Consider the following 16,339-nt stretch of genomic DNA (forward strand, 5'->3'; position numbering starts at 1 on the left):
TTCGTTCCATCCCATTAACTTCACCCGTCGTTTGTTCATCTCCTCCACCATCTATTATTGGAAAACTTAGATCCACATCTAAGCCCAGTTTTGGCATACACGTTGTGTACTAAGTAACTTGTGTGGAACAGAATCTCCAACCCATCAGCCATTCCAACTTGAGCCCCATATTATCGCATTGGTTCAGAACAGCAGCCTTGATCTCTTCGTGTGCCATTATTTCTCCAAGTTTGCCGACACTTGTTGCCTGGCTTTTCGGTGGCCTCGATCAGTCGAGCCATGAAGCTCGGAACGAAAAGTTGTGCCGACCGGAGAAGAGGAGAACTCTTTTTGTGGAACGCTCTAACAATTGTTGTTGCTTATGGATCACCAGGTTCATTTCAATAAACTTTGTACTTTAGCATCACGCTTGTGGGTGTCTGGATATTTCTACTTTAGATCGCATTGCATCTAGATTGGACCGGGCTAACCAAGAATTCGAAGTCTTGAGACATTGGGAAGCATCTGCTGCTTGGAATGCGAGCATTCAAATCAATATATGGAACCAGAACGAGCTAAAACAAGTTCAGAATGAAAAGTAAGTTGTGTTTATGACTGACCACCTTTTAGTGCAACAAGAATGGATTTAAGCACAATTTGCTTTCCAGAGAACTTTGGAAGCTTCACACCTGTACAGATTTGGAACACATTGTGGAACACCTCTCTACTAATATCAGCCGAGATCAAAGTAGGCAAATCTCCTTATTTTGCCGTGGACCAAAGTATACTCCCGAGCTTTCGAGGTAAGAACGGTACACCATACACGCACACCTGATAAATAGGATGATGCTATTGAAACTGAGTAAAACAAACTTGCTCAGGCTTGATTTAAATCCAGCTTGTTCGTTAGATCATCTTGAAAGCATTTGTCACTCTGTAGAGTGTGAAATTACATTTCAATGCAGACGAAATTTTCTTGTCATATTGCCTAAAGCTTGTTAAGTCAACCCTTTCTGTCATGACCTCCTATCCTACTAGGTACATACAGTTAAAGCCTGAGGCAGACACCAGATTACGGCATATTTTTAGAGAATCCCATTGATTACATTCATTCTTGTCTATGATGTGGCGTGCCATAAACGATCGTTGGGCAAACAACGTTTATCCTATCCCTTTTATGACTACGATCCCCATCCATTCATTGAATCACCCATTCATTCATCCCATTCCATGTAAAGTATATACGTATGTACAACACGTTTAACCGTATATGCGTACGTCTTTGCAGAGCTTTTGAAGAGGTCCAACAGGAGCTCTATCGCATCTATCACACCTCCCTCGTGTGCTATGGAGACTTTTGCGAACATGGCGAACCCGAGCTCGCTCGTCGAATGGAACAAAGTCGAGATCCTCAATTCCTTTTGACAATTTGGCATGCCTGGCGACACCGAGTGGGTCCCAAAGGGAAACCTCTCTACAGGGACATGGTCCAGATTATGAATCAAGCAGCCAGACGAAATGGTGCAAAAGCTACTGACGGAATTGGATATGCAAAGGTTCAAAATGAGAGTCATTTTTCAAACAGGGTATGACAACGTGGGAGCGGCTTGGAAGGAGGTGCACGATTTACCCAAGATTGAGAACGAGGTGAAAAGGCTCTATGACGAGATCCTTCCATTCTATCAAAGGCTTCACGCTTGGGTTCGATTCCGATTGTCGAAGTTCTACGGAGAAGACTTGATTGAACGGCTGAGACCACTTCCCGCTCATTTGTTGGGTCAGTAACCTCTCAAATTCGATTTCTACCCGCTAATGACTTTGAGCGATCTATATGGTCAACATTAAAGGTAACATGTGGGCTCAGTCCTGGGAGGCCATCGCAGATCTTATTGTCCCAGAAGATCTTTTGGGCTCAAATCAGGATTTCACTTTAGAAGATGTGTTGGCCATTTCAAACTTATCCGTGGTGGATATGGCAAAGAGGTCAGCTGGGCTTATGATATGTTATTGCAATTTCTTCTAACAAGCCTTCGATCATAATTTACGAACCGTTAGTGCTGAGGAGTATTTTGTGTCCATGGGCTTCCAACCCATGACCTCCAGTTTTTGGCGTTATTCGCAACTTGAGAAGCCCGTTGATCCGGGTTTTCCGACATCCTGCCATCCCAGCTCGTTGGACTTGTACAATGGAGACGATTTTCGAATCGAACTGTGTGGACAGCAGACCTGGGACACTTTTTTGACCTTACACCACGAGATGGGACATATCCAATATTACATGAACTATCATCATCAGCCGCCAATCTTTAGGGTAATGTTCATGTTCATGTTCAGGTTTTGATTGACTTTCGCCAATCGTTTCGAATTGCTTCGTCGTGCCTACTCTCGTTGTCGTTTTGTTTGCATTTGAAGGATGGGGCCAACCCTTCGTTTCATGAATCCATTGGCGATTGTATCAATTATGGCATCCAGTCTCCGGCTTTTCTCAAACGTTTTGGACTCAAATCGAAATTAGAACCCAATGGTAAGACAACGTATTTATTTACTATTGTCCTGTTTGTTCTAATTTTTTTTGCCTCTTGAACCAATCGGTTTCAGTCATGATTGGACACTTGTTGAAGCAAGCTCTCTCGCGGATCCCACTGATTGTTTGGAGCTATGTGGTGGATCAATGGCGATGGGATGTGTTCTCGGAAAAGGTTCCTTTCACCGAATGGAACGATCATTGGTGGGATCTCCGGGAGCAAATTCAAGGGGTTCAATCACCTTTGCCTCGACACCCGGATTCTTTCGACCCCATGGCCAAATTTCATATCCCGGACAACTCGCCCTACATTCCATACTTCTTTGCTGGATTTCTCCAGGTCCAATTATATGAAAGGCTTTGTCAGGTGGAGCATGGCTCAACGATTGACGTGCATCAATGTGACCTTTGGGGAGCAAAACGAGCCGGACACGTACTTAGGTAATGGTTGAAAGACTTAGCGGGAAAATATTGGCTGGCCTCATTGGACTCTCCCCCCCCCCGTTCTTAGGAGTCTCATGTCAGCGGGTCAAAGCCAACCATGGAAGCGTGTTCTGATGGACAATCTGGGCATGGCCAGCATCTCTGCCCAGCCCCTCCTTCGGTATTACGATCCACTCATTCGTTGGCTTGACGAGATGATCGAGCGTGAGAGCATCCCAATAGGATGGTAACATAAGAACCCCTAATCAACATATCATAATATCTTAATACCTTGCCTTGGACTGTACGAATCACTCAGCTTGAGTTGGCCATTACATGACTTTTTAAAAAGAATTGCTTGTTTTTTCCATTTGATTTATTTCTCAGTGAAAATAGAGTTCTCACATATTTTGGCGGGAGGCAATGAAATATATGGCTTTTTGTGGGTGGGAACACGATGATGAGGATGAGCTTGACGCGAGGACTGAGCTCCAGCTGGAGATGTTCAAGCCACGCCTTCCTTACACGCTCATAAATAACAATGTCATCCATACTATTTCAGGGGAGTCGTAACTCGAGGGTTGTGGCGTGGTTTCGTTTGCAGAATAGTTGTTGCTCTTCTCGTATCCACGTCAAGGTCAATTGTCACATCATCCGAAGTCAATATCATTGTGGCTCCCAGATTCCAAGAACAAGGGAGATTCTTCGACTGATGAGGTCTGGATCACCAGGGACGATGTGAAGAAGATCTGATCAAAGGGACATCAGAGAGTAGAAGAATCTGGTTGGTCGAGAGGTGGCGGTCTTTATTGTTCCACAAGTTGTGGGACTCCTTCGGTCACGGCTTTTTCGGCAGCCTTCTTCTTCTTCTTGGCAGCCTTAGGATTGGCAGAGGTCTTAAGCAATTTCTAAAGACGGGGAAAAACCAGCGTATGAGCGAAGCTATTGAGGTTTCAGCACAAATATGACTCGGCACTAACTTATCAGAGTAACTATGACAGTATTGAATGCTTGACGTGTTCCCTCCAGATCAGAACGATCCGGAGAATTGGAACCAAACTCAGGGTTCATTATCATCCGGTAAAGAAAACTTGAATACAATCACGGCGGAAAAAAGGACTAATACGAACCTGAATGTCCAGATCTTCGATCTTCTTATCACTCTGAGCAAGCTCGGTGTCGAACGGGATGCCCGTGATCTTGTGGGGCCCATTGGGCATGAGCAACACGGTGAACTTGAATTGGGCCACGTGCTCACCGTCTTTCTCGTAGAGCACTTGGAAGGGCTCGACCAGCTTGTGGGCCACACACTCGACCACGCCCATCTTGGCCTTGGTCTCACTATCCAGGGCCCGGAGAGTAAACGGCATCGTGCCAAACTTCTTGGTCACGTTGCTGAAGAACTCGCGAGAGTTCTTCATCTTCAACATGTAAGTTTCGTCGGTCTTCTTGTAGATGGTGATCTTGGTGTCCTTCTCCCGTCCTTGGCCTTCGCCCGTGGAAATGAGCACATCGATCGCGTACACTTCATGGAGCTCGAAGTCGTACTTGTCGTGCTCTTTTCTCTGGGCTTCGCTCGGGTTCTGGATGATGGTCTTGGCACCGTCGATGATGTTCTGCTCCAACTGGTGAGACAGCATGCCTTCAATGGGCTTGCACTCGTACGATTCCGCGATCTTTTGCACCGCATCCGTCACGGCATAAGTCTGTTGAGGGACACAATGAGAGAACAATTACTACCAAGGGTCACCGTCAACTAAGCGCGACGGCGTCCAACAAACCAATATCAGAGTAACTATGACAAAAATCAGCCTCATGGACCGCTCTCTCTTGGAACAAGGGAGATGATACGATCTGGCCGTGGTTCAACTATCATCCTATAGTACTGAACTCCCTGGTCAGGAAGAAGGGTTGGGAGGCTTACCTCATTGCCGGTCTTGGCCAGTCGCAGGGCGGCTTCTGAGGCCAGATGAGCGGCCAGCATGGCATCGGCCTTGCGCCCAGTGATCTTGTTATCCTTGGACGCACCCACCACCACGGTGTGAGCCACCACGGTGATGAAGCCGTCAATGTGTGCGCCCATATCGATCTTGACCATGTCGCCGTCTTGAAGCTTGACATCCGGATCCGTGCTGAGCGGGGAATAATGGCAAATGCAATTATTGACGGACACGCAGCAGGGGAAGGCGATGCCTTTGCTGATTTTCTTGTCCTTTTTGAAGGCCTGGCTCGTCTCTTCCTCGATCCGTTTGTCGGCCTGCACGCAAATACTTCGCACGGATGTGCCAACCACGCACAGCTCAATGGCCTCCTTCAACACACCTGGAATCCGTTCATCCCATTCATCATTAGTAGTAAGCGTAAGAGAGGCTCACACACCAAAGCCTTCCTTCCAAAACAAATCCCAGGCTACTCACGATTGGTGATCTCGGCGGCCATCTTGTACTTGGTGACCACCAGATCGTCGGCGATGGTGGGCAGCGCATTCTCGTCTTCGGCGGCAGTCGAGCCCGAAGTGGGCGGGGCAGTGGTGGGATCGCTCATCTCTGACTCGGCCGTAATCCTCGAGCCCACGTGAGTCGTGACCCTGGCGGTCGGATCCTACACACAAACGGATGGCCTCGACAAAGGCGAGCAAGCGAGCACGGTTCCGGCCACAGTCTGGCTTCAGCCCTCGGTTCGTCCGTCCGTGCTTAAGGGCGGGGTGGGAGGATCGATGGAGGGAGGGAGGGATTGAGTCGGTGGATCCGATTTGTGACGTTCGTCCGGTGTGGCACCCTTCTTCTCAGGGCCTTAGAAGTTGGAAGCACAGTCTTGAGTTCCGCCGTGGAAATACAAGCGTCAGCTGACCTCGCCTTCGTCATCTCTGCATGGAGCGTTCAGCTACTCAAGACCTGCGCATGGACAGCCACTCAGGGTGGCGGCACCGGGGCTATCCCGACAATCAAGTCCGCTCGCCATCCAAGTCCAATTCAAAGTCTAAATCCCGGGCCCAAATCTATTCAAATATGTCCTACGATTCACAAGTTTTTTAGTCACAGCCCATGCTAGCGCTTTATTGGGCTCACTGGGTGGTATTGACAGGCTTACTCGACCTCACTTTGATTTGGGCACCCTGCTTGGGTCCTAGCCCGTCTTTCTGCCTCATCAGCCTAGCTCTCTATTTCCGGCCGCCCAAAAACAGCCTAGTTTCCGGTGGCGTCCAAGGATCCTAACATCTCCGTGTAATGGGCCGTTGGTGAGGCAAACCCCCGGGTACGTGGATTCCGACCGATTCGCTGGCTTCCGAATCAACGAAGCAGCCACACACTAAGCCCTGCATGTCGGATGGATGAAAATTTCGAGACACATCGCCCGAAGCTCAGCATAGATTTGGTATCTGAAGCATTAGGTGGGATGGGAGGCCTGGACAGGATTGGAGGGCGTTGGTTGAGAAACCAACCTTGCCGACTGACTTGTGCCTCAAGGCCATGTCTTAATGTATGAAAGTTAGTCGTCAGAGGCAGATTGTCATGTCCAAGGTGATGGGTGACGTATATAATCGAGGCATAGGCTCCCAGAGCCACTCGCTCGTGGCGCATGCAAGCAAATTATATTTAGCGCATCGATTTATGAACCCACTTAAACTCCTGCCTGTGACTCCCTTGTTTGGAGCAAACTGAAGTAAAGATGTGAAAACTTTTTGAGATGACTCGTAAAGCTTTTGAAATGTGTGCTTGATTTCAGAGATTATTATTGACTCGAGTCGGTGCCATTCACTTCACGCTGGCGTGACAAATCATTTTCTTTGGCGTTGTTTGAATCCACCATTTCTGATATATTCAGGCCGGTTTGAAACTAAAAATATTAAAATAAAATTTGAAATATTCTAGAAGTATGTCGTCCATATTGTGGCTCCTTTACCACAACTGTTAATGTACAGTAAAAGTGGAAAAACACTTCAAGCTAGAAAGCTTAAATTATTGTTGAAATTTGATCCACCAATAAATTCGTTTTGGCAGATCTGGGTAAACATATTGAACATAGGGTGATCTACATTTATGTTCAAAGTCCTGTCCAAGTCTAACTCAAATAACCTAATAATAACAAGCCCTTATTTGCAAGGTTTGACACCCCAAACTAGACTTTACCCCAAACCAAGCGGGAAGACGCACCGTAGATTGCTAAATAAACTACTCGTGCATGATATGCCATGAAAGCGATTTATTTTCCGTTGAGCAACATTCAAAATTGACTCTATGTTGGACCGACCAAGGACTGCTCTACCATGGACACTTCGTCACCCTAAAAATCAACAGCTGCGAGACATTGAAAGGGGTAAATTTGAAGCAATAGTGCTCTGCCCCTACGAAATCTGAAGTGAAATCGGCTTTCAAATCATTGTATCTGACTACTACTCAATGGCCCCCCCTTGGGTTGACCTCACTACCATTTTGTCGAACCATTGCAAGAAGTTGGCCAACTTGACCCGTCCCCTTACACTGGATTAGAGCCATTGAAGATATCAAACAAAACCAATATCCTTTGATTGTTTGTTCTACGTTTGAAAATTTTGTATCATAAGATTAAGAAGGGACTCAAAAATGAAGAGAAAGGCATAAATGATCCTTCATGGTGACCAAGTGTGCCAAAGTGTGGCCAAAGCAGCCTTACTTTCTTGCAGCCCTGAGACCACTTATCCTGATTTCACAGGACTTAACTTTCCAAAGACCAAAGCACTGTCATCAGGACATGTGAATCCAAGCAATCTAGGGAGCCTGATATGGATTCATTTAAATTAAGAAAGAGGTTGACCAGCATGAAGAAGTTAAAATTATTGACATCTGCTTGGGAAGACAGCGCACGAGTGTTTGTGAGTGAATGTCTCGCAGCCTTCCTACCTGTTTTGTGCAAAAATTTGTCAATCATGGATTTGCCTTAAAGTGTCCTTAAATAGAAGAGCAAGGGACATGATTGACAAATCAAGTTTGTTCACTCTCAGATCACTGACCAAGATGAATCGTTGCATTGGCTTTTCATCCCCACATTGTCATCAGCATTACTGACACCTCAAGAAATCATTCATTAAAGGTTTCTAAAGATGTTGTAAAAAGCCAGTAGGAATTTCAATTCTATAAACTATACCCTGACGGACATCAGCAACCTGTTTTTGACCCTGAGACCCCAACCTGTGGACCCATACTCCTATTTTCTATTAACTAAAGCAAAGGGTTTGTAAGTAGGCCTTGGGACCGCATTCCATATTTTGAGCCTAGACTTTAAAGTTGTTGGCTTGCGAAGTGACCTGGCCTTAAACCGCATCAATCATAATGTTCTAAAAAAGTGGAAAACATTAAGAAAACCAACAAATCATCAGTTTAGCCTTGACATTATTAAATTCAAATTAATGATGGGGATGACCTTTATGTTCTTTGGTCTCTTTGATTATGAAATGCACGTGAAAAAGCCCATTAATTTACAACTTTTTATATGTATGAGCTATATTTCTGTCAGCATAATTTTGTGTAAACTTAATTTTGTCATCCTTCAGAAATAATTAGGTGCAAGAGCTTTGCAACAAAAACCTTCTCACCTGACACTTTTATCTCCTTGTTCAAAAGGGCTTTAATTGTCAAAGCCATACATACTATATATCATGACACTTCTTAGATTATAATTTTAATGGCTGGAGGCTTTTGTAACCGCCAAAAGCAAATCAATTTGGGTTCAAGTAATCACCACAAATAGCTTGATGGTAAAAAGGGAGGAATTAAACATTATAATAGTGTAGTAGATTGGCCATTTTACATTTCTGGGTATTTTAAACATTATATGCTTAGTTTGATAACAACATATGACAATGTGATGAAACTAACAATAGTGATTGAATATTATTGATCTGGATACCAAGGTTTTAACAAACCTCAATCTTTTTGACCTACTTAAAACCCAGTGCACATTGCCCTTTTGTTGTCTGCCACCTGGACACTGTCCTCCTTGTGTCTTGTGCCTTGTGTCCTGTCCACTCGTTGGATGGACAAATTCAGCATCCAACTTCCTTGTGGACCAAAGCATCTTCATGAGTGTTTACTCCTTATATCATTTTGAAGTTCTTTGTTTCAGAAGAAGCAACCTTCCATCTTTATTGGCACTTGGCGTTTTGTGGGAGAAACCGATTAATCACGCGGTTTGTGGTCAGAAACAGACTAAATTATCTTTCTAAAAATACCATTCCCTGTAGCAGTTAGAAAAGCCCGTGAAGAACAAAACCAAATTACAATTCAGTTGCTTTTTTAGAATAACTCTTTAGACTATAAATATTTGGCTTGCCTTTACTCTTGAATTTGCCACCGTTCCTATTTTTAGACCTTTTATCAAATCAAATAACTGAGGTGTGTGGCACCTAATTTGGCCTGCTAATATTAAAATACAAGAACAATGCACATGTATGTACACTAAATTTTCTGATCAATGTTTCTTGATTATTTCTTTTTGAAGATAATTTAGCTTAGAAAGTGTCACAGGAATGACATTCTTTGTGATTGAATGAACACTTCTCATTTGATCTATTAAAGCACGAACTCTTAGAAATATGAACTGTGAACAAGGTTCCCGCCAAATCGGCCTGCTCTTTGTCTTGGTGACTCTGAGCCAGTTTTCGAATCAAAGCAATAAAATGAGGAATATAGATCTCTTAAAAAATCCGTGACTTAAGATATAAGTAATGGTCAGTGGCCGCAATGTTTAGCTACACGATAGGACTCTGCTCCATGAACGCAAAGTCGGTCCAGTCCAGGGCGAAAAGTTCAAAATGTTATTTTGAAAACATGAAATGTTTTTATTGATGTTTAATAATGTGATTTGTGCTTTAATTTTTAGTACCTCTTTTGTTGTGAAAAGTACGTTAATGATTTCCATGGAAATGTGGTGACATCTTCTTGGTTGAATTAATGTACGCTGTTCCTCAAAATATTCAAAAAATTACCAAATGGGAAAATTTGCAAAAATATGCAGTTTGGCCAATTATTGCATTTATTGATGCCACACATATTTTTTTAAACAGCTTTATAGCTGCTTTGAAGATATAAAAATCATTTTCCGCTATGTCTGTCTTTGGAATTTTCCGGTATTTTTTTTTATCGTGGAATCTCTCATCCCCATTCATTGTGAATTTCATTCATAAGTGTGAGTGTTTAATGCAAGCAAGTCTTAATTATTTTATTCATTTGACATGCCAACATACCTATATGACAAAAGTCGCAATAAATACGACAAAAATATGAGTTTGAAGTTTATGAGACCTGCTGAAGGCGCTTTGCGTATTAGGGATTCACAAGATTCACAACGGTGAAATAAGAGAGCGAACACAGTGACAAGTTACCTGCTTGGCCAGCCTGACATTACTTTGTTTATATTGTGGCTGTTGTATTTTCAAAACTTATACAGTAGAGGTTGCGTAGAGCTATTTCGAAACATGCCTGTAAATAAGAAAAGTATTTTTGCTTGATGCATCAATGAAAGTCTGCAAACCAGTGGTGGTCCGATGACAACCATGTATCTTGCGCAGGCTGACCAGGTAGCATTTTTCAATGCTAATTCTTGAAAATTAGCATTATTTCAAGGCCTCTAGCATTGGAATGTTTTATTAGCATTGGTCTGGTTTTTAGCATTAAACTAGCATTATTTGCATGGTCCAAGCATTGTGAGATCTTGTCTAGCATTATTTTGCTATAAAAATGATCAAAATGGAAGAAAAGCAAAAGAAATCTCACAAGGGAACTACATTTGGCGGTGTTAACAATGTTCTTTCATTGGATCCCTTTCCCATTGCATGAAATTGATACGCTATAGCCACAAAGCTAATTCCATTGTTTACGTTCATTAAGCAAGCAAAATGATTTATTCTAATTGCTTCTCAATTCAAAGGGAGATTTAGCCTAATTTCTGTTTGTAACCAGATTTTTGGCACACCAAAAGATTTTGGGTTGGCTAACACAAAGTACCAATCCTTAAGTAAATGTAAGTATGGGTTAATTTCATTATAATATTCAAACAATTATGAATGTTTTGGTTAGTTTCATTGTTCTCCGAAAAATATCCCCCCCCCCACGTTTGAGGTAAACCAAATCACAAGGTTCAAAAATAGCAAAAAAATTCAAAATAGAAGAGATTGACAACAATTTAGCACTATGGATAAAGAAACTTGTTGTAGCTCTTGCTATTACCCACTTTGAAGCATGATGCACAATTAAAAAAACATTTTATCTTATTTTCATGATCTAATCTCGCCCAAGATGGACACTTTTTGGCAATAAGATCAATTATAATTGTGCGTAAAAAACCTTGTTCAAATCCTGAAAGTACATTTTTGCTCAAATCAACTTGTCACTTTTTGGTGTCCCCTTCTAAGTCTCAGGGTTCAAAATTAGGAGAATATCACAAACACAACTGCATCAGTTTTTATTGTCAGCTTTTTCTTTTGATTTTTGTGTTTTTCAAATATTTCTTTCTATAAGAATAACTTTCAAGATGCTGCCTGAACACATCCTGTCAAAGAGTGCTAAATATAATTGAATTGTGAAACTGAAATTCTTTATGAGCACCATGAAAATTTGCTTTTCCTAAAAAAGTAGCATTGCTCTATCACTTTCGAAATCCAATTAGAGTTTTCTTCCAGCATTGATTTTGCAGGAACTAGTATCGCTGGCTGAAAAAACCTGGCCAGCTTGATCTTTAGCTGACTGCACCAGAGTCAGATGGTAAAAAAACAAAATGCCGTAGTCATGCCTGAGTATTATTGAAGGAGTCTGAGAAAAGGAAAAGTTGCTCAACAAAATATCATTTTCACCACTAAAGGTGGGATTCCATAGCCAAAATCCGACATTGGTTGTTTCGATTTTCTTTTCACCCCTTGCTTGATCTGATGTCCTCTGGGTAGCCAACAAAACAAAACTTGCTCCACCAAATTTTTGGCATTGTTTGCGAATTAGATCAAAACATGGTTAATTGCAAGCCTTGTGCCGTTCCTCTTTTCTCTTATATTTATTTTTTTTAACTCTCTAATCCTCTTTTTCTCCTCTGAGGAGTACATGCTCCTCTTTTCTTGGCAAAACCTATTCTCTTTTAAAAAAGCCCCTTTGTTGACGAATTCGGAACTACTTGTAATTTGATGCCTTACTTTCCCGTTTACTGAGTTGCAATCCTGTCTAGAACGTTTAAGAGCTTTAGTTTCTATGATGTTCACTTGGTTTTTCTCTTTCTTTTCTGATTTATTTCGTCTAGATGTAAATGAACTAGTTGGCAACCCTTCACTTTAGTGATCACTAGAGCCGTAAAACATAGTCGATTAAATTTGACAAAATAGCGGCTAAAAAAGCTGGGAAAAATGGCGAAATAGTTGGGAAAATATTTGATAGAATTTACGGAAAGTAAGCATTGAGGGATGTATTTTTAGAGTTTTAGGTACAATAAGCTAGATTACCAATTTAAAACCTCTGGACAGTAAGCAAACCACAACGGGCCCAAAAAGGTAGCTTATTTGGAAATTGCTTTCCTAAAACTTCCATAATCAAACGGTCTTCCCCTTAATCTGGTCAACCTGAAGAATTGTTAGCAAATTACTTGGAAGTTATTAATGCTTAAGAGAAGCTTTCCATCAATATCAGGTTCAAGTGGTCTTGGAGAGAAGTAGAGGGCTTGTCAGAGAAAAGTCACTCAGCAGGGTGTTGGGCTGATCGACTTCACTTGCGTTACGCAGTTTCAAACAAAGCAGACAAACGAGCCATCAACTCACTGGCTCCCTGAATTTTGAACTTGATTTTGAGAATCAAGTACCTCAATGTGTTCAAAGCCAATCCCCATTGCACACACCAGGCAGCCGCGAGGGAGGCAAAAAAAACCTCAGAAATCTCGTGAGTGTCGCTTCTCTGACTAGCCCTCTAGAGAGAAGCCTTCAATCACGGACCATGTAATGACTGGACCTCGTATAGCGCAGGGAAAAATGCCAACACTTGCCTTCATCAGCTGGTACATAGATTTTGGTGTCTAGCGACTCATGCTTTTTCATTGGTCAGCGTGCCCAGGTTCTGAGTGAGTTTGTCACAGACTGTGTTTGTTGAAGACCCGGCGATTGTAGTTCGTTACCACTGATCAGGCAGTCACCCTTTGTCTTATTTTGGTGTACAGATCTGCTCACGCAAAATCTATTTTCCTCTGCACTGAGGTCAGGCTAATGCCAGATCTAGTTGTTATATGATCTGTGGCTTCAATACATCAGAAAAGGAGAGCGAGACATGTCTAAGTACCTTTACAAAGGGTTTTGTTTGACCTGTAACTGCAGTTCTACGCCTTGCAGCTTTAAGCTTTGTTCAACTCCCTAACCATGTAGTATGCCCTAGCTCACCCTGGTTTGAAACATTACGTGATCTCAAAGTCTGACTTTTTAGCGTTTTGTTGTGTTGTGTTTGCTCTTTTAACATTGAAGGAAGCAGGAACGTTCGAATGAAAATAGACAAAATGCGAAAAATGACCGAAATGTGCGAAAACGGCAAAAAAACTGGAAAAAGTCGAATGGACCCCCAAATAGTCAAATAGACCCTAATAAGTTTTAAAAAAAGTTATTCGACCTTTTTTACAATGATTACTGATCAGTGATCAGCTTTCACTGATCAGCTTTCACTCAAAAATAGTGCAGGTTGAGCCTAGTAAAAGTCAGACACTTGCAAGTCCTTTGATTTTCTGACTATTTTTCGAACTCAACTCTGGCTAAAAACTTGCGTTTGGCTAAAGACTTAAGTCAAGCAGAGGACTTTAGCGTGGTAATGGACTTAAGTCAAACAAAAAGACTCCTGGTCAAGGATTGAGATATCATCATTCAGGTACTGATTTCATGCATGGTCAATTCATGACAAAAAAAACCTGCTTTGTGACAAAACTTAAAGAAAAAATGAATTATTTTTTGACAGGCTCTAGTCATGTCTAACAGACTCAAGTCCTGCCAATTTCTCCAAAATCATGGAAAAGAGTGCTGTCTGATGTGACTGGGCATACCCATGGATTTCTAGAAGACCTGGATGGCGCACGGCAAAAAAGTGACCCATAGAGGGGAAAGAGGCGATATCTCTGTTTGTTAGAAAGAGCACCCTTGACATCATTTTCAGTGCTTCTTTCTTCATGGAAATTACAAAAATATCAATACTTACGAATTATTAAGACAATTGCCCTATTCTTAGTTCCTAATTTTCTATCATTAATTCTTCTTTAAAGCTAAGAATGCAAATTCCAGTAGTGTTAGTAAAACTCTCCTCCCTTGACAAACCCAAGATATAGGTTTCAATGGGCGCTTATTGCCAATTGCCAATTGTAAAAGCAAGACATAATACCAAATAATGTATGATACTTGCAAAAAAACTCTTCTTTCAACTCTACCCAAAAACGAGCTTCTAGTTACATTAGCTTAAATCAATATTAAACTTTCAAAAATAACTTGACCCTTTCACTTGGATATTTCAATCAAATCTAAATGATCCAAAGCAAGTCTGTCATACAAAATTGTAAATGAACTGAAAATGAGCTTCTCCGTTTCCACATGAAGTCTTCCTCAGTAGAAAACATTTAAAGTTGAATTGAATTGGAAACAGCATGATGTTAAACTATGACAGCAAGTTCATGAGGTGCGTTATAACTCCTACAATCCAAAAAGTATGTAATAGTTAGGGCGGGGAAGGTATTACGTACTCCTTTTTTACAAGTAATTGAGGTTCAAGAACATTTTTTTCAATTTAAAGGAGCTCCTTTAATGTGATTCCTTCTGTTTTTTTTGTTTAGTTTTTCACGGGCTTTTCTAACCGCTACAAGGATTGTAATCCCCCAGGGCTATTGAAATGAAAGGTTATAAGTTGTCTATTCATTACCTTTCAATCTTTGCATGTTGTTTGGTATACCAACAAGTTTGAGTTGGCAGACCGAGCTAGGCCTGGAATGTAGGGTTGATCTGGAATGCTACTTAAAGATTTGTTTACTTTGTCCTTGGAAAATTCTTCATCATAGGAATTTTCAAAGACCTTTCACCTCATTGTTGTAATTCTCCTAAACAAACATTAACAATCATTAACTTTGATTGTCTTTCACATACACTGACATATTTTAACAAAACCAAGTGCGTAAATCTTCCAGGCTTGTTGAGAGGTCTGGGAGCAACTTAAAGATACAAAAATTGAATAACTGCAATTTGAATGAATAAGAGTTGACGTTGGATTGAAGAACTTAATTCCCACCATGTACTTCCCAAAGTATGAGTGGCATGTTAAAACCAATTGTATATCTTTTGAAACAACTAGGACTTCAAACAGCTAGGGAAATCTGCTTTAATAACTTTTATTGAAAAACAATTTTCTTTTTTGGTATTGTGCAATTCATAATCCGTTTCAATGGTCAAGGCAATTTGAGGCCCAATTCTTCATACTTCTGATTTTAGGCATTCACTTTAGTGGTGTTAAAGAGAGTATTAAAAGTTATTCTTATTCTTATTCTAGGATGAGACAGTGATTCCTGCAAAACATATTGTAAAGGACTAAGATCAATTGGTTTAGTATAGTTGTTTAGAGTTAATAGAGGTGATAGTTAACTATGATATATGTTTAGACTTTAATTATTGCAAGGATCTCTTATCAGATATTTGGGTGATTACGCCACAAACCCAAGACTCAGGTTCATCATTAATATATAATAATCTAACCTGGTTCCTTTCATTTCAGTTGAGTTTTTCCACCAAATGGACGAAAATTGCAGCTTGAGCCCCATCGTAACACCTTCAATGCTTTTTTCTTAAAAATGCGATCAGACTACATGCTCAAAACTGTTTTATGAAGCGTGCTAGAGAACAATTGCTTGGAAAGGGGTTGTATTATAGGCTTCTAGCCAGAAATTGGACATACTGTCAATGATTCTGATTTGTACCATAGTTGTCCTGGGTATCTTGACTGCAAATAGAACATTTTGACACCCAGCAACAACAAAAAAAACCTTGGGATTGCAGTGCCCTTGATTAAACTATATGGGAAGTTATCTATGGCTTATCCTCAAAACCTCCTCTTTTTTACTCCTTGATATTGGATAGGGTGCGCATGAGGTCTGTAAATGGATTTATGAAGTTATTTGTAGGCTAAACTGCAAATAAAGTGAACATTTTATTGGCAAATTGAATAGCGTTACATGGTTTGCTTCATAGGATGTGATTGCAGCCTCGGTTTGTTTGGTTGTTTGTACCCCTTTGCGCACAAGCGCCATCTTTCGGATATGTAGGGATGTGCCGAACATAAAAATGACACCGCTTTTTTAACCAACAATTGAACTTTTGTCTCAAAGCGAGCTTAAAGTTTTAATTTTTAATCGTTTCTAGCACTATCCTTTGTTTTTTGTGTGTAACAGCTCCGC

General features: G+C 41.3%; 2 protein-coding genes across 2 annotated transcripts; one reads left to right on the forward strand and one right to left on the reverse strand.

Annotated features, from left to right (window-relative positions):
• The first annotated feature begins 92 nt into the window (after positions 1 to 92).
• On the forward strand, positions 93 to 3,739 carry LOC131886926 (angiotensin-converting enzyme-like). The gene is made up of 10 exons (XM_059235391.1): positions 93 to 373; positions 439 to 577; positions 648 to 782; positions 1,268 to 1,500; positions 1,565 to 1,756; positions 1,827 to 1,962; positions 2,035 to 2,290; positions 2,392 to 2,503; positions 2,578 to 2,944; positions 3,015 to 3,739. The coding sequence occupies exons 1-10, from the start codon at positions 280 to 282 to the stop codon at positions 3,175 to 3,177; spliced, it is 1,827 nt and encodes a 608-aa protein (XP_059091374.1). The 5' UTR covers positions 93 to 279; the 3' UTR covers positions 3,178 to 3,739.
• On the reverse strand, positions 3,285 to 5,759 carry LOC131886943 (proliferation-associated protein 2G4-like). Its single transcript, XM_059235415.1, has 4 exons — positions 5,344 to 5,759; positions 4,851 to 5,248; positions 4,057 to 4,632; positions 3,285 to 3,834 (listed from the first exon to the last, which is right to left on the reverse strand). Exons 1-4 carry the CDS (start codon positions 5,468 to 5,470, stop codon positions 3,733 to 3,735), a joined length of 1,203 nt encoding a protein of 400 aa, XP_059091398.1. The 5' UTR covers positions 5,471 to 5,759; the 3' UTR covers positions 3,285 to 3,732.
• Between the last annotated feature and the right edge of the window lie 10,580 nt (positions 5,760 to 16,339).

The sequence above is a fragment of the Tigriopus californicus genome, chromosome 1, assembly GCF_007210705.1.
Source record: "Tigriopus californicus strain San Diego chromosome 1, Tcal_SD_v2.1, whole genome shotgun sequence".
Taxonomy (NCBI): domain Eukaryota; kingdom Metazoa; phylum Arthropoda; class Copepoda; order Harpacticoida; family Harpacticidae; genus Tigriopus; species Tigriopus californicus.